Here is a 17,116-nt window from a genome sequence, read left to right on the forward strand (position 1 = left end):
CCCCTGCCTTTTCTCCTCCGTCCTGACTTTCTCGCTGGGTATATCACACCATCGCTGATGAGAATCTGTGAAAAGACACTGTGATTGCCGATTGAGGAATTGCTTGTATTTCCTTAAGGGCTCATCTGCATTCAAAAACTGCATTTTGCGCCACTGGTGGATGTTGCTAAAGTTGGAGGGTTTTTATCTCCAAGTGCACCTTTTCCAGATGGTGAGAATCTCCACAGGATCACTTAAAGACGGGATAGAGGGGAATATAAACACAGGCATCCTTCCCTGGATACCCATCACTCTAAATATACTTTACTTTTTTTGAGAGAAAAAGAGAGATGAGGGATTTGCTGGTAGGGTTTTTTTTTTTTTATTGTTTGCACTGAGAGTCCATTATTAAAATTTCTTAGTTTAAACAGAACAAGAAAGACACATTTTTAGTCATGCTGTTTGCTGTAGCTGTAGTTTGTCTCACAGAGCGAACGAGATCCTTTACAGATCATTTTCCCTAATTAGTGTGTTTGGGATTCAAGAATTCTCGCGAGACAAGTCACTCAAAAAAATCCCATTTATTATTTAAATGTATTCAACAATTCCAAAAGATAAGATAGACAAACAAGTCATAGATTTCAATTACAAGCTGTTTGTTCCTCTCATCATATCTATAGAGGCTCCACCCTACAGAGCACAATCTCATTGGCTGCTGAGTAAAATATCTGTCATTGGCTGTAGCACAGAATTACTCTGAAAAGGAACGATGTAGTTATGGCACGGCACATGCTAAAATGCAGACACTCACTGGTATGCACAGATACATACACGCACACACAGACACACACACACTCAGACGTGCAGTCATAATAGGGCCAAGTCAGTCACCCAATCAGTTTCATTCTCAAGCAAGCTGTCAGGCCGCCATGTTGAGTAAATATTACCATAATGTCTGTGTGTCATTGAATATGCAGCTAATGAATGGATGACATCCAGTGAAGCTCAGAGACACCGAAACACACAAAAGAAATTGCCCACTCACTGTTACTGTGCTTGAACGCCTCCCCTACCTCCCCATCTTCCTCCATCCTGACTCCTTCCCTCGCTGTGTTTGTGACTTTCTCTCCCTCAACCTTTGTTTAAAAAGCCACTTTTTCTTTTTTTCTTTTTTTTTTAACAGCGCAAAGAAAGCTTGGAGGGTGGCACAGCAGAGAAGAAGAGAGGATCGACGCTCTTCAACCTCTGAATGTAAGGATTTGCTTCATCACATGGCTGGTTGTGCCGAGTAGAGCATCTACATTAAGCTAGAACATTGAAAAAGATTATTTGAACTGTAATCCAAAGAGCCGCAGGACATTGTGTGACAATGTGAGAAGGAGTGTAAGGTGACTTGCAGAAAGGGTCTTGTCTATTTAAGATGTTTCCTTTTTCAGATACATTGGAGGTGCAGAATGTATTGTTATTCTCCACATGAACAATATATAGTTACCTTGCTGTACCCAGCGATGAAGGAAAACACCCACTGCCATGAAATACTTAGTCTTGATTTAAAGATTTCTTTCCCAGCTGTTAGATCTCTGAGCTGCATCACAATAAACATCTGTCAGTCAAACAGGATATCTTCACAAGGGACAAATATATTCTCTTTTTTTTAAAATCTCATTTGTGTAGAATATTATGCATGTCTACAAAATAAAAACACAATCTAAGGAAAATTGCACGGAACAACACTACAAGTTTCAGTCAATCCAGTCCACTGAGAGTACAGCTGACCGCTGACACTGTGGAGAGAAGAGTGAGATCATCCGCTTTTGCAGGGTTTTTCATTTTTGTTGATATTTCTGTGCAATGGAGCAGGGCTGAAAAGGAGAGACACTGAAAGTGAGGAGCGTCTGACATGTCGGCATTGTGGCGAGGAGTGCAGAGAAACCGACTCACCTCCGCCCAACATCCCACTCCTCCCACGCCCCCCCCACCCCGCCTAGCCCCTCTCAATGTGTCCTCAGGAGCTTCGCATCCAGGCTCGGCTACAGAGCCTGGATGTTTTGGCTGATGGATACGAAGCAGAGGTGTCCGTGATGATGGAGAGAATTAGGAAAACTAGAAAGCATTCCGGCTTTTAACACACACCCTCCCCCCCATCGTACAACTCTTTCTCTGAGTCTCTTTCCTGTCTGACTGTCTCTGCGTCTGTCTGTTCTCAGTCTGCGTAGAGGATGAAGCCAGAGAAGGTGCTGTACTTGTTGTTGTTGCCGCCGTGGGCTTTGCCTCCGTCCAGTTTGATGTAAACCTCATCGCCTGCATCCAGATGGAGGATGACGCTGTTGGAGGCATAGTCGTAGTTCTGGTCAGCATCTTGGGCAATGGCACTGGCACGAACCTGCAAGAAAAGGGGCACAGAAGCAAGTAAGAGAACAGGCAGGCTTGTTTACTACAGTGCATATCAGGACATTTACTTCATTCATTTGGAAATGCTCAAAACTGGTTGTCATGCTTTAATACTACTGCCACAGTTAGATGCTCTATTCACTGCTACCAGCCTCCATTGCTGCAAATCTGAATGAAAAGCATTTAGGGCTTGAAAGCACTCGTATATCTCCATCAAAGCTGCACACTCCTTCAAATTTGTTATTTTATTAACGTTTAAATGTCAGCTCTTCCAAGCTCAAGATATGCATGAAAATACACACAGCAAAAAATGCACCAGAGTTTGAGTTATTCTTCGTTTCTAGTTAAAAAAGTGCAGGAATGAATAGATTCAAAAAGTGTCCTACAACTAATATTCTGTTTCTTCTTCCATGCCCTAAAGTTCACCCATTTTTTTATTGCAGTATTGACAAAGTTTTGATGTTTTCTCTTAATTAACGAGCAAACAAGCAATAGAGATGAAAAAAATCTTGAAACTGAAGAAGGTCATTAATTCTCATCGCAGGCAATCAAGGAGGAACAAGAAGAGAGCTGAAAAACAGCTGACGAATCATTGTCCAGCTTTATCACCAAAGGGCAGCAAAGTTTTTTACTCATTTACCGAATATTCAAATTCAAAGACTCAGTTTTCAATATTTAAAAAAAAAATGAATCTCACAAGGTGTTTCATTTTGAAGCCAAATGATTTATTGGACACTGAAATGGCACAAATATTTCTTCATATTGATATTGAATCTACAGGACCAACCAGAGGCTGAGTCAAACCTCAGGTCTTTCTGTCAAGCAGATTTATGGTTTCAATCAAGCCACTGGTCTTTCACAGAACACTTAACGCTCCACCTTGGAACAAAAGGTCCATGGAAAGAAAAAGTCTCACAAACTTAACAACAGGCCTGACACTGGGGACTTCTCATTGTGGTGAAAATTAGTGGGAACTGCAACACAAAACATGAAGGATGCCAACTGACTACAAGCAGGAATATCTAATAATACAGAGCAGTAAGTGAAGAGAATCACTGGAATGAGTTTGCATAATATGAGAGAGAAATGGAAAAATTTTTATCTCTTTGTTTGCCTTTGTCTGATCGTGTGTACTTCTGTGTGCATGCATGTATGATCTGCCAGTCTGGCTACAGGACATTTGGAGCAGTTTCTAAATAACCTGTCCTCGGTAATTAAGACTTCCACCACAAACATGCTGGAAAGTGTAGCTGCAGCACCTCATGAGTCCAAAAATTATAGCTGTTTCATGCAAGTGTGTGTGGCATGGAGTGATACCAACACAGTGGCAGATTCTAAGTAGCACTGATTATGGAAACTGCAGTTTTAAAAGCAAATAACTCTTTTCACTTCCCCAAATAAAAAATACTGAGAGTGAGCAAAAAGTCAAGGTCATACATTGGTTAGCAACAGTTATGATCTTAAACCTTATGCTCTGATCTCAGTATTTTGGGAAGTGACATGCAGTATTATCAGTGCATTAGATTTCACGTTGAAAAAGTACTCAACCATATTAGCAGTACACACCTACACTGCTGCATTTAGTCTCATTATGGAGTTTTTTTGTTTTTGTTTTAATCAATACAGCAGAGGAACAGATGTTTTTCATTTACAGAGTGTTCTCCCTTGTCAAACTCTAGCACCTATGTTTCCCACTGTGCACTCGGTAATCCACAATTCAGCCCAAGATATCTGGTATGTTCCACTTGTAGCACCTAATATAGCCTCGAGCCACACTCTCCAGGTGGAAGAGGAGTGGGCTACAGAGGTCTGTCAGACTTTTCTCACTCTACACCACCAGATTCTTTTTGTTTTAAGCTTCTTTGCCCTGACTAATGCTGCTAAAGTGGCCTTACTTGAAGAAAATCTGCACAGCCTTTCTAGAGCTGCATTAGGCTTTATGTAATTTCTACATATAGTAATGCTTCTCAAAACCTGTAAACACACTTTGATGTGCATAATTTTCTAAGTTCAAACGAGAACTATGAGTTTAAAGCGCTAAAGAGGGTTTTCATTTTCAAATGAGAGCATACTTATTGCTCTTCTTAATCCCCCAAATTTAGAACGCTGTAGGACTGTGATCCTAACTTACAGATACAGACAACCAGGGGGAATTTTGCATCTTATGTCACTTGATATCAGTCCAACTTAGCGTCAATATCATACGCTAAACGGACGGAGGGCAATACGCTCCTGAAGCAAGCAAGAAGCTCGAATGAATGAAGACCTGGCAGAGCATCACCACTGTCAGCTACTGTCTGTGGGTCATAAAGTGCCAATAGTAATTGACTGCAAAGGATTTAGAACTAAGCATGAACTTAATTTTCATTGCAAATTTGCCACTTTGGCTACTTTTGGCTGCAATAGAAACAACCCTTGAACCCAACATTGACAAATTTATGTTAATACAATGAACTTTTATATATATATATGTAATATTTCCTTATTTGTGCTTCTATCGGTTATTGAACAACATTATCATTCATACTGAGTCCTTGTTTCTGGTCACCTGATGAGTGCATGTTGCATATTCATTCTCTTTTAACACGGTTTTTGGTCTGTACAAACTCCTTAGGGAAATATCTGGCTTTGTAGTAAGTAAATGCTCCACTATGTTCACCAGCAAGCTGCTAATTGTGCTGAGTCAGTTGTGTACAGTCGGTTTTTAGGGCTGTTTCAATGAAAATGCTACTGGAAATGGCACAATGAATGCAGTGAGGGTGAACCAAAACAATAAAGTTGTGGCCAGACTGCTAAACAATGAGCTGAAGCTCGCAATAAATGTCCCCAAAGCAGAGGGGAGCTATAGATTCAGGTCAGGATTCTCTGTTAGAGATTGCTTTTATTGTTCTCACATTGTCATTAGCTACACTGTTGTTATAAAAATATCAGTCATCGCCGCTTCAGGTCCACTGTGCAGGTTGCAAAACAACAAAAAAATATGCCACTCTCCACTTACAGTTTCCACTGTATCTCTGTGCTATTAAATAATTACTAACAAGGAGAACCACATTATTTGTAACTTAAATTGAGTAGAATCGAGCAAGAAAATCATTATTTCCTCTGGAGATAGAAAAAAGAAAGCAGTGTACATCCTTTAAAGTAGCTGGTGGTTAAATAAGCCTATTAGTCACTTAGTCTGGTCAGTAGGGGTGAATCCAAATCAATAGTTTATGTGCATGTGAAGTGTTTTTTTGTGGCTCATTATGGGGTCTCTAAAGTCCATTCCAGCGCTTGCTTTAGCTCAGTGTTTGTCCACACAGCTTTAAATCGAGGCTTTTTGAGCAGGTGTCGACAAGATGGCCCAACAGGCGTCACAGAGAATGCCCAATAATTACTGGTCTGTTTAAGGAGTATGCACAACAGGCATATTGACGAATGAGGGGACAGGCCAGCTACTGACAGAGATCTCCTGCACAGAAAGTATCACTGTTGCCAAATCTAATGGGCAGTCTGCAACAGGTTCTCTTAACATTTAAATACATTATAATTGTACATGATATTTTTTTGTGCAATTTGCATCAGTGATTTACATCCATCCATCCATTATCTATACACCACTTAATCCTCATTAGGGTCGCGGGGCGCTGGAGTCTATCCCTGATGTCTTAGGGTGAAGGCAGGGGACACCCTGGACAGATACCAGTCTATCACAGGGCTACACAGAGAGACCAACGATCACACTCACATTCTCAGTGATTTACAGATTTATTTAAATTATCCAGTTTTTTTTTTTTGTTTGTTAGTTGTTTTTTTAATCAAGTTCATTGTGTAATTCTGTTAATACTGTTAAGCTTTACAGCTTCTGGATGTTCTTCTATTGTCTCCTCTGCTATAATAGCTCTTTCTGTCAATGCTAAACTCAGCTCATTTTCTGTTGAGTTTTAAAATCCTGCTGTTGGAAACATGAAAGCGTGCAGAGGATGTGCAGAGGCGTGCAAAGTCTTATTAAAATAGCAATTGTAAAGCTTTCATGAACCAAATATCCTGTAGTTCGATTTGCTGTTAGATTGCAGCATGGACACAGTTATTTCTTCATATAAAATTATTGCTTTGAAATTGCACATTTTCAAGTTGTAAATGCCACAAGAATTGCAAGGCTCTGATAGAAACCAAAAAAATTTGTAATAAAAGCATTTGAGAGTCTGAAGTGCTTCTCTCCTGAGCTACGTAATGACAAACAGACAGACTTACACAAGAGGCTGTAATGGGTCATGAATTCAATCACAGCCTTTCTTGAACAACTACTTTGAAAAGCATTTGAGTGGTACGGTGCCACATTTGTGACACGATGTTTTCAGTCTGACTAAGTCAGGCTTGGCGAGTGCTACAGCAGGTTGTGAACACTCCGTTTCTTACGCCTTACTCTAGGTGAGGCAACATTTCTGCTAAAATCCCTCAGAAATAACATAAGCGCTGCCACGTGCTTCCCATGATCCCACAGTTAGAAGGACTGTTTTGTGGACTGATGTTCACATTTTTGACACGGATTTTCTAAGGTCACACAATAATTACAACATATTAAAATGCTGAAGGGTACATGCATGTGGCTGTACTTTTTTTTCTCCTTTAAATCAGAATTTAGGAATAGACCAATATTCTTGCATTCAGGATATTCTGTGAAGTCCTCTACAGCCCATGAGATGCTCAACGTGATTCTCAAAGAGACAGCGACATTGCCTTCACCTCACTGTGTTGAATTATGAAGCGAAGAGGAGCAAGGTTGGCACTTCTTCAGCCTTCTTAAAGGCGTTATTGTTAATAATAAAAAAATCTGCTTTGTTAAAAAAAAAAAAAAAAAGGTGAAATAATGAAAGGGCACATACAAAACTTTTATAGTGAGTCAGATCAATTTTAAAAGAAAATCATGCACTTTAAAAAATCCAAATCATTTATTTACAGTGAAAATCTCTGTCCTGCGGCCTTCCTCAGACTGCATGAAGAGCCAGACGAACCTCACTATAAATACCAAATCTCTTGGCACAGGTGTGCTTCCTGCTTCATAATTAACAAGTGAGACAGTTGTGGGTCAAAGGAGAAGGCTTGGAGGGATTCTCAAACTTTCTGACAACATGCCCTGGACAGTATGCAGAGCTGTCATGTTGTTGTGAAATGCGCAAGTGCTGTAGAAGCTAATCTGGATAATGAAATACTGAGGACGGTTTTAAGATGTGGGAGTAATATATGGAATATTGTACTTTTTTTCCCCTCTATTGTTTACCCTGCTGATTAAATCTAGCATACCTCATATCGATGTGCAAACAAAGCCCCCTGCTCTGATTCTGAGATGCCAGCGTCCAGTGCATATTAATATAATGTGATATGCCATGAGCGTGCAAAGTCAACACCATCTTATTAGAGGGTTACTGCCTTTGGGTTGTAGGGGAAGCAGGTGATGACGGCTCTGGAGGATTTGTCAGTTGGGATTTTAATGAAACTTTATCAAAATATTTGCTTTGCAGGTAGTCACACAGAACCAGGGAGCCTCTGGCAATGTCACAGATGTGCAATATAGTTAAGCTATTCTCTTCATTTACTCTTTAAGGGGCTGGAATTAAGAAATCTTCCAGTTCCTAATTTATGCTGTTTGGTGGAGGAGAAGCGGGGCAGTACAAATATAACATCTTCCTTTGGTAGAGACAGAATGAGCAAAGCCCTGGTGAAAGTGAATTTCCCTGAAATCCAGAGTTCCTTCTACAATGATATTTTTGTTTTGTTTTGTTTCCTTGCTCTAATGGTTTTTATCCCCTTCTGAGACTAACTGCCGCAGTCTTTGTTATGCTTTCAATGATAAGCGCGAATGAATAAAACCTCTTACTATTTTTGAAATAATGATCAGGAAGCTCTTCGTGGAGCTTGTTTTTTTTTTTCCTTCTCTGCACATTACATACTTGTTAACGGATAGAGGTTTCGAATGCAATGTATGGCAGATGTATATCCAGAGATGAGCGGGACAAATAGCCAACTGGCAGCGCGTGACCTTGACACAGAGTATGTAGAGGAACTTTGACAAGACAAACAAAGCATGAGGCCGTAAGCGGCGGCTCCAGCGATGGTAAATGAGGTGTCAGGCGATGCTGTCTTCCTTGCGGCTGCTCGTGCGTGATTGCATCCGTCATATCGTCAACGTGATGGCTTTGATTGAATAATATTCTGAGTGAAGACAGAAAATCCAAGGCTGCGCTTTGGCTTAATAGATAATGCATGCCTGTAACAGTGAAGAGCAACTTGTCATAACTCCTGCACTGTGTTACTGTGAATATGAACATCGCAGTTAATCAATAATGGCAGCATTTATGGGAAGAATATGCGCCAAAGATGCATTTATGCCACATTACAAATAACTGTCATTCTCCTGGAGTCACATGGGACTACTTTTACAATCAGCCTTTTATTTAAAAGGCGATTTACATTATTTTCATTCAGCAGCTGCACTGTGCAGTATTGTATGGTTGGCTGGACAGCTTTAATTATAAAACCCCCATTAAAATTCAGTTCATGAAAATCATGACAATTTTATGTTTTATCTGTTGTGTCTGCCGCAGGAGGAGTCTGAAACGTCGCACTGGGACAGTGATCTTACAAGAGGCTTTGTCACTGTGACAAGGACGTGTCTTGTGGCTTTTCTGACAGGGATTTGTTGACTTGATGTTGAGCCTCCATTTTGGATCAACGAGTCTATTGGTCCTTTTTAAATCAAAGTGTGCTGCCGTCTAATTGTGTTTGAACATTCCAGCCGTGAACCGCATGCTTAATGGCAGCTTAGATGGCTTGCCACTACTGTTGAGCTTGATCCAACATTTCACTGCAACACACTTGGAAACACACACAGTGACAAAGTGACACAGACATACAGTACATCCATATGCATTTTTGTGCATGCAAATACACATGTGGGATGCACTTCAATTAGTGAGAACAGGAAGCTGCGTCGAGTTGCAAGAGGATCGTAGCGTCAGAAAGCGCCATGTGCTACAGGTTCATTTGTTGGAGGAGCCTAAACATGATAAGAGAAATGAAATGGTAACAGGAGATTTGCCATCTGTCAGACGAGAGTAGAAAAAGGTCTCCTGAATTAATTTCACCAGCTGTTCTCTTTGTACCTGCTCAACCTGCTTTGAAACATGGTGGCTTCTCTGCACAAGTCTCTCGCTGTTTGTGAAATTGCTTCCAGTAATGCTAAAAGTGAGTTAGTTTAGAACATGGATCGCTAATTCCAGATCCAAATGCTGTAGAAACCTTTCAAGGGCCCGAATATCAGGATCACAATTCAGGAGTGGTGACAAAGAGGATGAAACAAGACAGCTTCTCCTGAAAGAGCCACTGCTCAGAGGAAACAGTTTTGGAGGGAAAAGAGGCATCGACTTTGACCTGCAATCCAGCCACTCTTTTCTTTCTTGTGTCTGACTCATCACGCTCAGTTAATTACTGAAATACACAGCACTGTCTGCCTTAAGCTCTGACGCCAAAAAACACAATCATCGCTCATAGCGCTGTCTGAAAAGGCACCTTTACTGGAAAAATTACAACCTTTGTTCACACACAGGCTGTTTTTTTCTGCTTCCTAGTAAGCCTCGAGGCACTAAGATTCTCCTTTCTTCTTGCCTAAAAAGAACCCATTCGAAATGAGGCAAACTGGGTTTCTGTATAAGTGATGGATGAGAGGGAGACAGTAAAAGATGTTATGACACATTTTTTTTTCATATAGTAGCCAATTCATCCTCTCTCACTGGGTGATTGTTGATATTTTACCCATATTCGTGGGGCAGGAGGTGTTAAGCACACTGAGTTATGTAGACAGTGAGTCATTTGAAGCCATTGACTTGCTGCTTTCCTGTGAAGAGGGAAAGGATAATTGTGGGTATCACTGAGGACTGAATTCGGGGGACGTCTAAATGTCAGGGGCGTGGGGAGAGACGGAGAGAGAGATGTTTGCATAAGAGGGCCAGGGGCACTTGTCTATCTCCCATATGGCCCTCATTATAATGAAGAAGCCTTGTGAGTCAACACCATAGAATCCTTGAGTCAGCCAGCCACAGGAGACAATCCATAGCCTATTTTAGACCGTATGTTTTTCGGTCTCTCAGTACATGAGACGATAGACATTAGCAGTATTTCACGAGCTGCTTAATCAGAAATGCTAGCACAGGGAGTGTGTGCACTGCTGAGCTGTAATGGGTTTCTGTGTGAGAAGCTCGGTGCAAAATGTTTGAAAAGTAATTGAATTATTACAGACAAGTGGTGGGCAGTTTTCAAACAAGTTTTGAAACTTCACCAATAAATGATAGATTTTCTTCTCCGCGCTTGCAGATGACAGCCCGATGTCATCTTGACATTTCCAATCTGTGTGGTATTTCCTAACAACGTGGGCCAATCTTCATTTAATAGCCCTCGCACCTAATTAGGCCAGCTCTAATGTTCCACTCGGCAGAGTGTCAAATCCAATGTCCAATTACACAGCAGATCAAGGCCAAAGGTCCGCCTCCGCTACCTCTCAGGCTGATTATAGAAGAAGTGCCACAACATACATCACATAGAAAGAAACAGGTCTGTCAGAAGAAGGAAAGAAGCACGCATACATGCACACATACACATACGCACACACACAAGGGGATCAATACCGCAGGCGAAGAGGCTAAAGGACTGAGGATGGCTCTCTCAAACCCTGCCTGTCTATTTCAGACAGAGTCTCTCTGTTGCACCAGGCAAACACACAGAGGCCTCTCAGTGCTGAAGTCCGACCACGATGAAGAATAGCAGGTCTGAACATTACCAGAATGTTAAAATCAATCAAGTCTAAGTATTGCTGTATCTGTGTGTAGACAGCACACGGAGATGCACGCAATGGTCGCTCGCATTTTTCTTTCATTTAGAGGATGAAAAAAATTTTAAAAATCCGTCTTGTTTTACCTTATTGGGTTAAAAAAAATCCTATCTTTCTTTGTCAATAATTACATCAAACCGAACAGACCCTCTCCAGATGGCTCGGCTCCCATGTTTAATGTTGGGATTGACACCAGATGCTAAACACAATGCGTGGGTTTCACCTGGATACACAGCAACAGGATAAACAGTCGTATACTCATGTGTATCAAAGCTGAAGACCCCCCTTCTGGAGGTGTCTGTATGAGAGGAGATGGACTGAGGCAAATGGTTTGACGGGGAAATGACACGTGACGTGGCGAAGTTGCTTTTCTCACTGGCGAGGTGAGAAAACAAAAACCGAGAAAAGGATGGCACGACTTAACTTATTCTGTTACAGTGCAATGCATCACTGGAGAGTGATGAAGAATATTGATGGCGTTGTGTTTTAGCAAATCAATTCTGTGATACGGTTATCCAGATTCTCTTTTGCTCAAGTTTTTTTTTTCCTTTTAAGATGAAAAGTTTCTGCTCCTTTTAGAAAAGTAAGCTTTCCGTGGACCAGACATAGAGGAGAGATGGAGGGCAGTGCACAGTTGGGGTGGGTTGAGGCAGTAGGTTAGGAAGGAGGGAGGTGGTGGTGGTGGAGGGGGTGGCAAGCAGGCGTGTGTGTGTGTGTGTGTGTGTGTGTGTGTGTGTGTGTGTGTGTGTGTGTGTGTGTGTGTGTGTGTGTGTGTGTGTGTGTGAGCATGTGCGAATGTGTGTGTATGTAAGGAGGAGACTGCAGCGGTAATTGCTAGGGAAGAGCCATGTGCACGAAGGACGTTGAAGCTTATTAAAGGAGGAGACAGAGTGATTATTCACTATGGTCCTCTTGAGAGACTGACGCTGAAGTCATTGCTTTTAATTAACTCTGAAACGGTTTTGCGGATTAATAACAATATTAAGAAGGGAACGGAGAGGAGAAGCGCAAACACATCCTGGATCTGGTTCAAGCTTTTTAATTACAATTAAATAGACTCGATGGCACAATAGCACAATAACTATGTCTTCCTTGTCCCCTTTTCTCTCTCTCACCCCCCTCTGTTGTGTCCATTAAATTTGTCTCCATTGTCGCTCACGTCTCTCAGGATGCGTGCAAAGACAGGTTATAGCATAGCGTTGATTTATTGGAGAGAGTTTTGAATTGGTTGGAATATTTGGCACAGAAGTCAAAAGAACCCGCAATGAAGAAGCCAGAAAAGTGTGAGGAGAGGGAGTTGGAAAGCGGATAAAGTGTGCTGCGCTGAAAATAGATTTCTTATTTGTTTGTTTTCCAGGAAGCTCACTTTTTTTTTGTTTTGTTTTGCTCAAAAAATGTCAAAGTTCTGGGGACAGCGTTTGCATTCTTGAATTGCTCTCTGCCAAAAGAAAAGAGGAAGTGGAAGAAACGGAGAAGTAAAGTGACCTATGGATGATGTTTGATGCAGCTTTTAAGAACCCCTGGAGTGGGAGGAGCTCATGTTGAGGCGAAACAACACTGCAAGGCCTGGAAACTCACCGCTTCTCTATAGTCAAAAGATGATAAAATACTAGTATTGTCTGCAATTCCCTGGTCTCCCCCCGCCCCAACTCACAGTGTAGCTTTTTGCAGCCTTAATGAGCTGAGTAAAGCACCAGTGTGACTATAGGAGTTTCGGTTAGACTCTCAACACTTCATCAGCAATGTAGCATAAGTTGGCCCAACATTTATAACCATTCACAGTCATTTACACAGACTGAGGCTCTGGGGCCTTCTCCATCAGCCGAGTACACAACCTAATAAACAACACGAGTGCTTATGCACATTAATGCATAAGTAATGCATAGGACAGAGGAAGACAGAAAGAGAAGCAGTTACCACTTTATAAACATTACGCAGGTCTCTGGAGATGCACACTGTGTGCGTCTAACTTAAGTACCTCCACACCCTCCTCTTGGGAGCACAATGAAGCAGGAACAGAAGGCGTTTTATAGGAACATATGTTCTTCTTCCCCTATTATATATCAATGCTTTTACACCCACCCATAAACATTACTGTTGAGTGAGACATTATATATAGAAGGTGATTGCTGTAACTCTCTTTTTCTTGCTGGATATGAACTTGATGAGGGCACAGGAATTAACCTCTATGGCTGCCATGGCGGACTGCAGGTTCTTGCCATGAAGTCGATGCCAGCTGTTATTTATTGTGCACATATCATGGTCTCAGCACCCAAATAGGTCCTTGTGGTAGTTCATTCATTTACATGACATTTCAGAATATTCCACTTGGCAAAAGACACTTTAAACCTGTAAAAATGAAAAAAATAAAAATAGAAAATTCATAGCCAGCATTAATTACAGAAGTCAGAGAGACTGCTGGACCATGATGTGAAATAACAGTTGGAGGTTTCTTGGATTTTTCCATGTATTTATGATTTATCTATTTATGCTGGACTCTTGGTTTGATTCCTGTGAATCTCTCTCTCTCTCTCTCTCTCTCTCTCTGTCCATATATATATATATATATATATATATATATATATATATATATATATATATATATATATATATATATATATATATATTTGAAATGACTTGTGGTAAGTGTGGTCTGGCACAATTTGTACAGCTAGACAGGACAAGATAAAATATATGTCTATCACCAGCAGCATTTTTAAGACAGCCTGTGTCTCAGTGGGTGTAATTCACTTTGTGCATAAATGATGGCAATAAAAAAAAGTGCACATGAGGCTGTGAAGCATCCAGAAGTGTGATGTGTATGTAATGTGCAACTCACTTTTGCTCTTTCATAATTTTTTATAGTGTAATACATGAATACAGCATTTTGAAATGTGTTTAAAGTAGTGAACTTTTGTATCACTGGAATTAGTTTTGCAGGATCAAATGTGGCAATTGATGCATTTAAAATAACATATTTAAGTTTACTACAAATGGTTCTTTTAACAAATGGACACACTTGCAGCCTGACAAAGGAAACAATATCTGCAATAAGAGTACCATCCATCTTTTGACAGGCAAAGCGTTTTTTCGGAGCTACTTTGAAGATAGACGGCTGGTCGGGAGTCTGAACTACTGGCACGCATTACCGACCTGAGGAGACCCTCCGGGGCGCACAAAAATATTAGAGCCCCATTTAAATGATGCATCAGAGACGCCGAGAGTAGATTACAAAGACGTCGTAATGCATTTAGCACGACCGTAAAGGCGGATAGATGCAGCGGCGGAAGGACAACTGTCTCCAGTAACTCAGATAAATGAACTCAGTAACGTGGGCGAAATTTCTACTGTTTTTGCTTTGCCGCTTTACGCACACATTGCAACCAAGTTTAAAAGTTATTTGTAACATAATTGTGTCCACTGCCCTAATAAATATAATATATTTATAATAATAATAACAGTATTAGCGATAATATTGTCTGACAAGTCAGCAAATAAAGTGCAATTACTCCTTACACATTGATAAAAGTAAACGCCAGACGACCGGATCTTTCTAACATTTCTTCTGGCAGAATAGAAGCACTCCCAACTAATTTTCCTCACCACTCCACCTTTTCCCACTCTGAAATACCCATAAATCCTCTCAAACTGCCATTAAATTCCTCTCAGATAAAAAGAAAACCGGACGTTTTATTGCGTAAAGGTGGAAAAAAAAAAAAAAAAACCCGCTCAGTCCGCACTGCTCCTCCACGCTGAGCCCAAACTGTGACCGTCCTCTGGTCGCGCAACGCGGGGTGCAGCAATGTCAGGACGCATCATGCGAAGAGGGGACGCCGCTTCCAACCAGTCAACACATCTTTATCTCCAGGCGCGGTGTGCGCCACAGCTGTGCGCTCTGGGCTCTGGAGGCGGACGGCAGATGCCGAGCTTTCCTCACAGTGTCACTTTTTATTTGCAGACGTGGTGGACGAGATAAGATAACACTTTTATCGGCTCGCAAGGAAATTTGTCTTGCATCACATGCTCCAACAATTACCGGAATAACATGACTACGCAACTTCATAGGACACAAGAAAAAGGAAGAGATGCAAAAGAATAATGCACACAATATGTGCATAAAAATATATTAGTCAAATCATCAACGCACGGATCTTTAAACCACAGAGAAGCAAAGAGGAAGAGAAGAGTGAGCATCACAGGAGTCAGGTATGCTCACACTGAGGAAAGGAAAGTCAGGAAAAGTTTCAAAGCACTAACCTGGCCGTTCTTGCAGAGGTCTGCCCACATGCTGGTGCCGTCCCCTCCTCTCATCAGCACATGGTAGATGAAGAAATATGTACCCGGTATGCTGCAGATGAACTTGCCCGAAATGCCATCGTAGTTGTTGCCCAGGTTGGTGACCACGTCGTCAAACTTGAGGATCTCGTAGCCTTCGTGGGGGTTTTTAAGCCCTGCATAGAAGGCCACCCGAGGCACCGTGCTGTAGGTGGCCGTGCTGATAGCTCCGTTACCCCCCAGACCCAAAATCCCAGTCCTTCCTTGATCCCCTCTGTCACCAGGAGGCCCAGCTGGTCCTGGTGGCCCCGGTTCCCCTGGAGGTCCGGGTGGTCCGGGCTTGCCTGGCCTGCCAGGCTTCCCCTGTGGGCCCTGCAGTAAGGTGGAGGGAGGAAGCACGTTGCTGTGGTCGCTCAGCGCCTCTGCCTCCGCCTGAAGACCTGTGGAGCTGGTGCTGCTGGCTGGAGTGCCCTTGTTCAGGTAGGGGTCGCACACCATACGACAGGTGCCCAGCATCTCATAGTGGCTGGCATCTGTACCCACGGAGCTGACGAGCACGGGGATGAGCACCACCAGCACCAGGACCAGCATAACCCCTACAGCAGCCGCCACCAGGGTCTTCCTCCCGATGCTGAGTCGGGGAAGGGGCTGTGCTGCCAGCGTGGGTCTCCCGGGGGCGGAAATGGTGACTGCTTGGTGTGGGGAGCCTGTCACCGAGGAAAGGGACCCAGAGATCCCAAGTAGAGTTGCAGGAGGAGCGGCGAGTGTGTGAGGGTGAGACAGAGACCCACATACACTTGATACACCTCACTGCTCCACTCAGTCACACTGAAGTAGGCAAGCAGTCACTCGCACATAGAAAAAAGACCAGTGGAAAAGCCAAGCATGCACGGGGAGACATTCAGCGCGTACTTACAAACAGTCTGACTTGTGAGAAGGAGAAGAAGCAAGAAGGATGCAGAGCCCAGAGGAATGGAGTGAGAGACAGAGAGAGCAAGACAGAGAGGGAGAGAGAGAGAGAGGAAAATGATGAGAGTGGGTGAGTGTGAGAGATACAGAGCAGCCACTGGATCTGTGTGTGTGTGTGTGTGTATGTGTGTATGTGTGGTGAGTTTGTGGTGCCGGATTCTCAGGCTTGGCTTTTTATACGGCGGCAGCAGCGGAGCCCCCCCACCCCTCCACCTCTCCCTCCCTCCCTCCCTCCCTCCCTCCCCCCTCTGCTCCCCCATCGAGTGAGAGGTTTGTGTGGCTCCGTCCCCCTTCTCTCTCTCTCTCGCTCTGTCTCTCTCTCTCAGAGGAAGGACTCTCATCACATTGCGTTTCTTTTTTCGACCACTCTCCTGAACCGCGGAGGAACCAGCGCGACCCTCCTGACCACCTTGCTCCCCTCCTCCTCCTCTCTCGACCCCCCTCTTTCCTTCCTCTCCTCACTCTCCTTCCTTTCCCCCCCTTACTTCTGATGTTGTTTCTCACTCCCTTGCTTTCTCCTCTTTCTCTCATCAGCACCCAGCCTCTAAAAATAAAGATGGAGCTGTGGAAAGACAGTCTTTCTTTTTTCATTTCCTGGAGGTGGGTTCTAAAGATTCGTGCATATATGTGCACAGACAC

The 17,116-nt window shown here is 42.7% G+C and overlaps 1 protein-coding gene across 1 annotated transcript; it reads right to left on the bottom strand.

The window, feature by feature from the left end:
* Window positions 1–541: 541 nt before the first annotated feature.
* Window positions 542–16,633, bottom strand: LOC111576408 (C1q-related factor). Its single transcript, XM_023282068.3, has 2 exons — window positions 15,491–16,633; window positions 542–2,362 (listed from the first exon to the last, which is right to left on the bottom strand). Exons 1-2 carry the CDS (start codon window positions 16,097–16,099, stop codon window positions 2,183–2,185), a joined length of 789 nt encoding a protein of 262 aa, XP_023137836.1. The 5' UTR covers window positions 16,100–16,633; the 3' UTR covers window positions 542–2,182.
* Between the last annotated feature and the right edge of the window lie 483 nt (window positions 16,634–17,116).

Source organism: Amphiprion ocellaris, chromosome 19 (assembly GCF_022539595.1).
Source record: "Amphiprion ocellaris isolate individual 3 ecotype Okinawa chromosome 19, ASM2253959v1, whole genome shotgun sequence".
NCBI lineage: Eukaryota > Metazoa > Chordata > Actinopteri > Pomacentridae > Amphiprion > Amphiprion ocellaris.

What these genes read in the sequence shown, in the direction of transcription:
- LOC111576408 (XM_023282068.3), bottom strand. Translation starts at nt 16,099, where the DNA reads ATGCTGGTCCTGGTGCTGGTGGTGCTCATCCCCGTGCTCGTCAGCTCC. An exon ending in ACCTCTGCAAGAACGGCCAG is followed by an intron (nt 2,363 to 15,490) that starts GTTAGTGCTTTG and finishes CTTTTCTTGCAG; the next exon opens with GTTCGTGCCAGTGCCATTGC.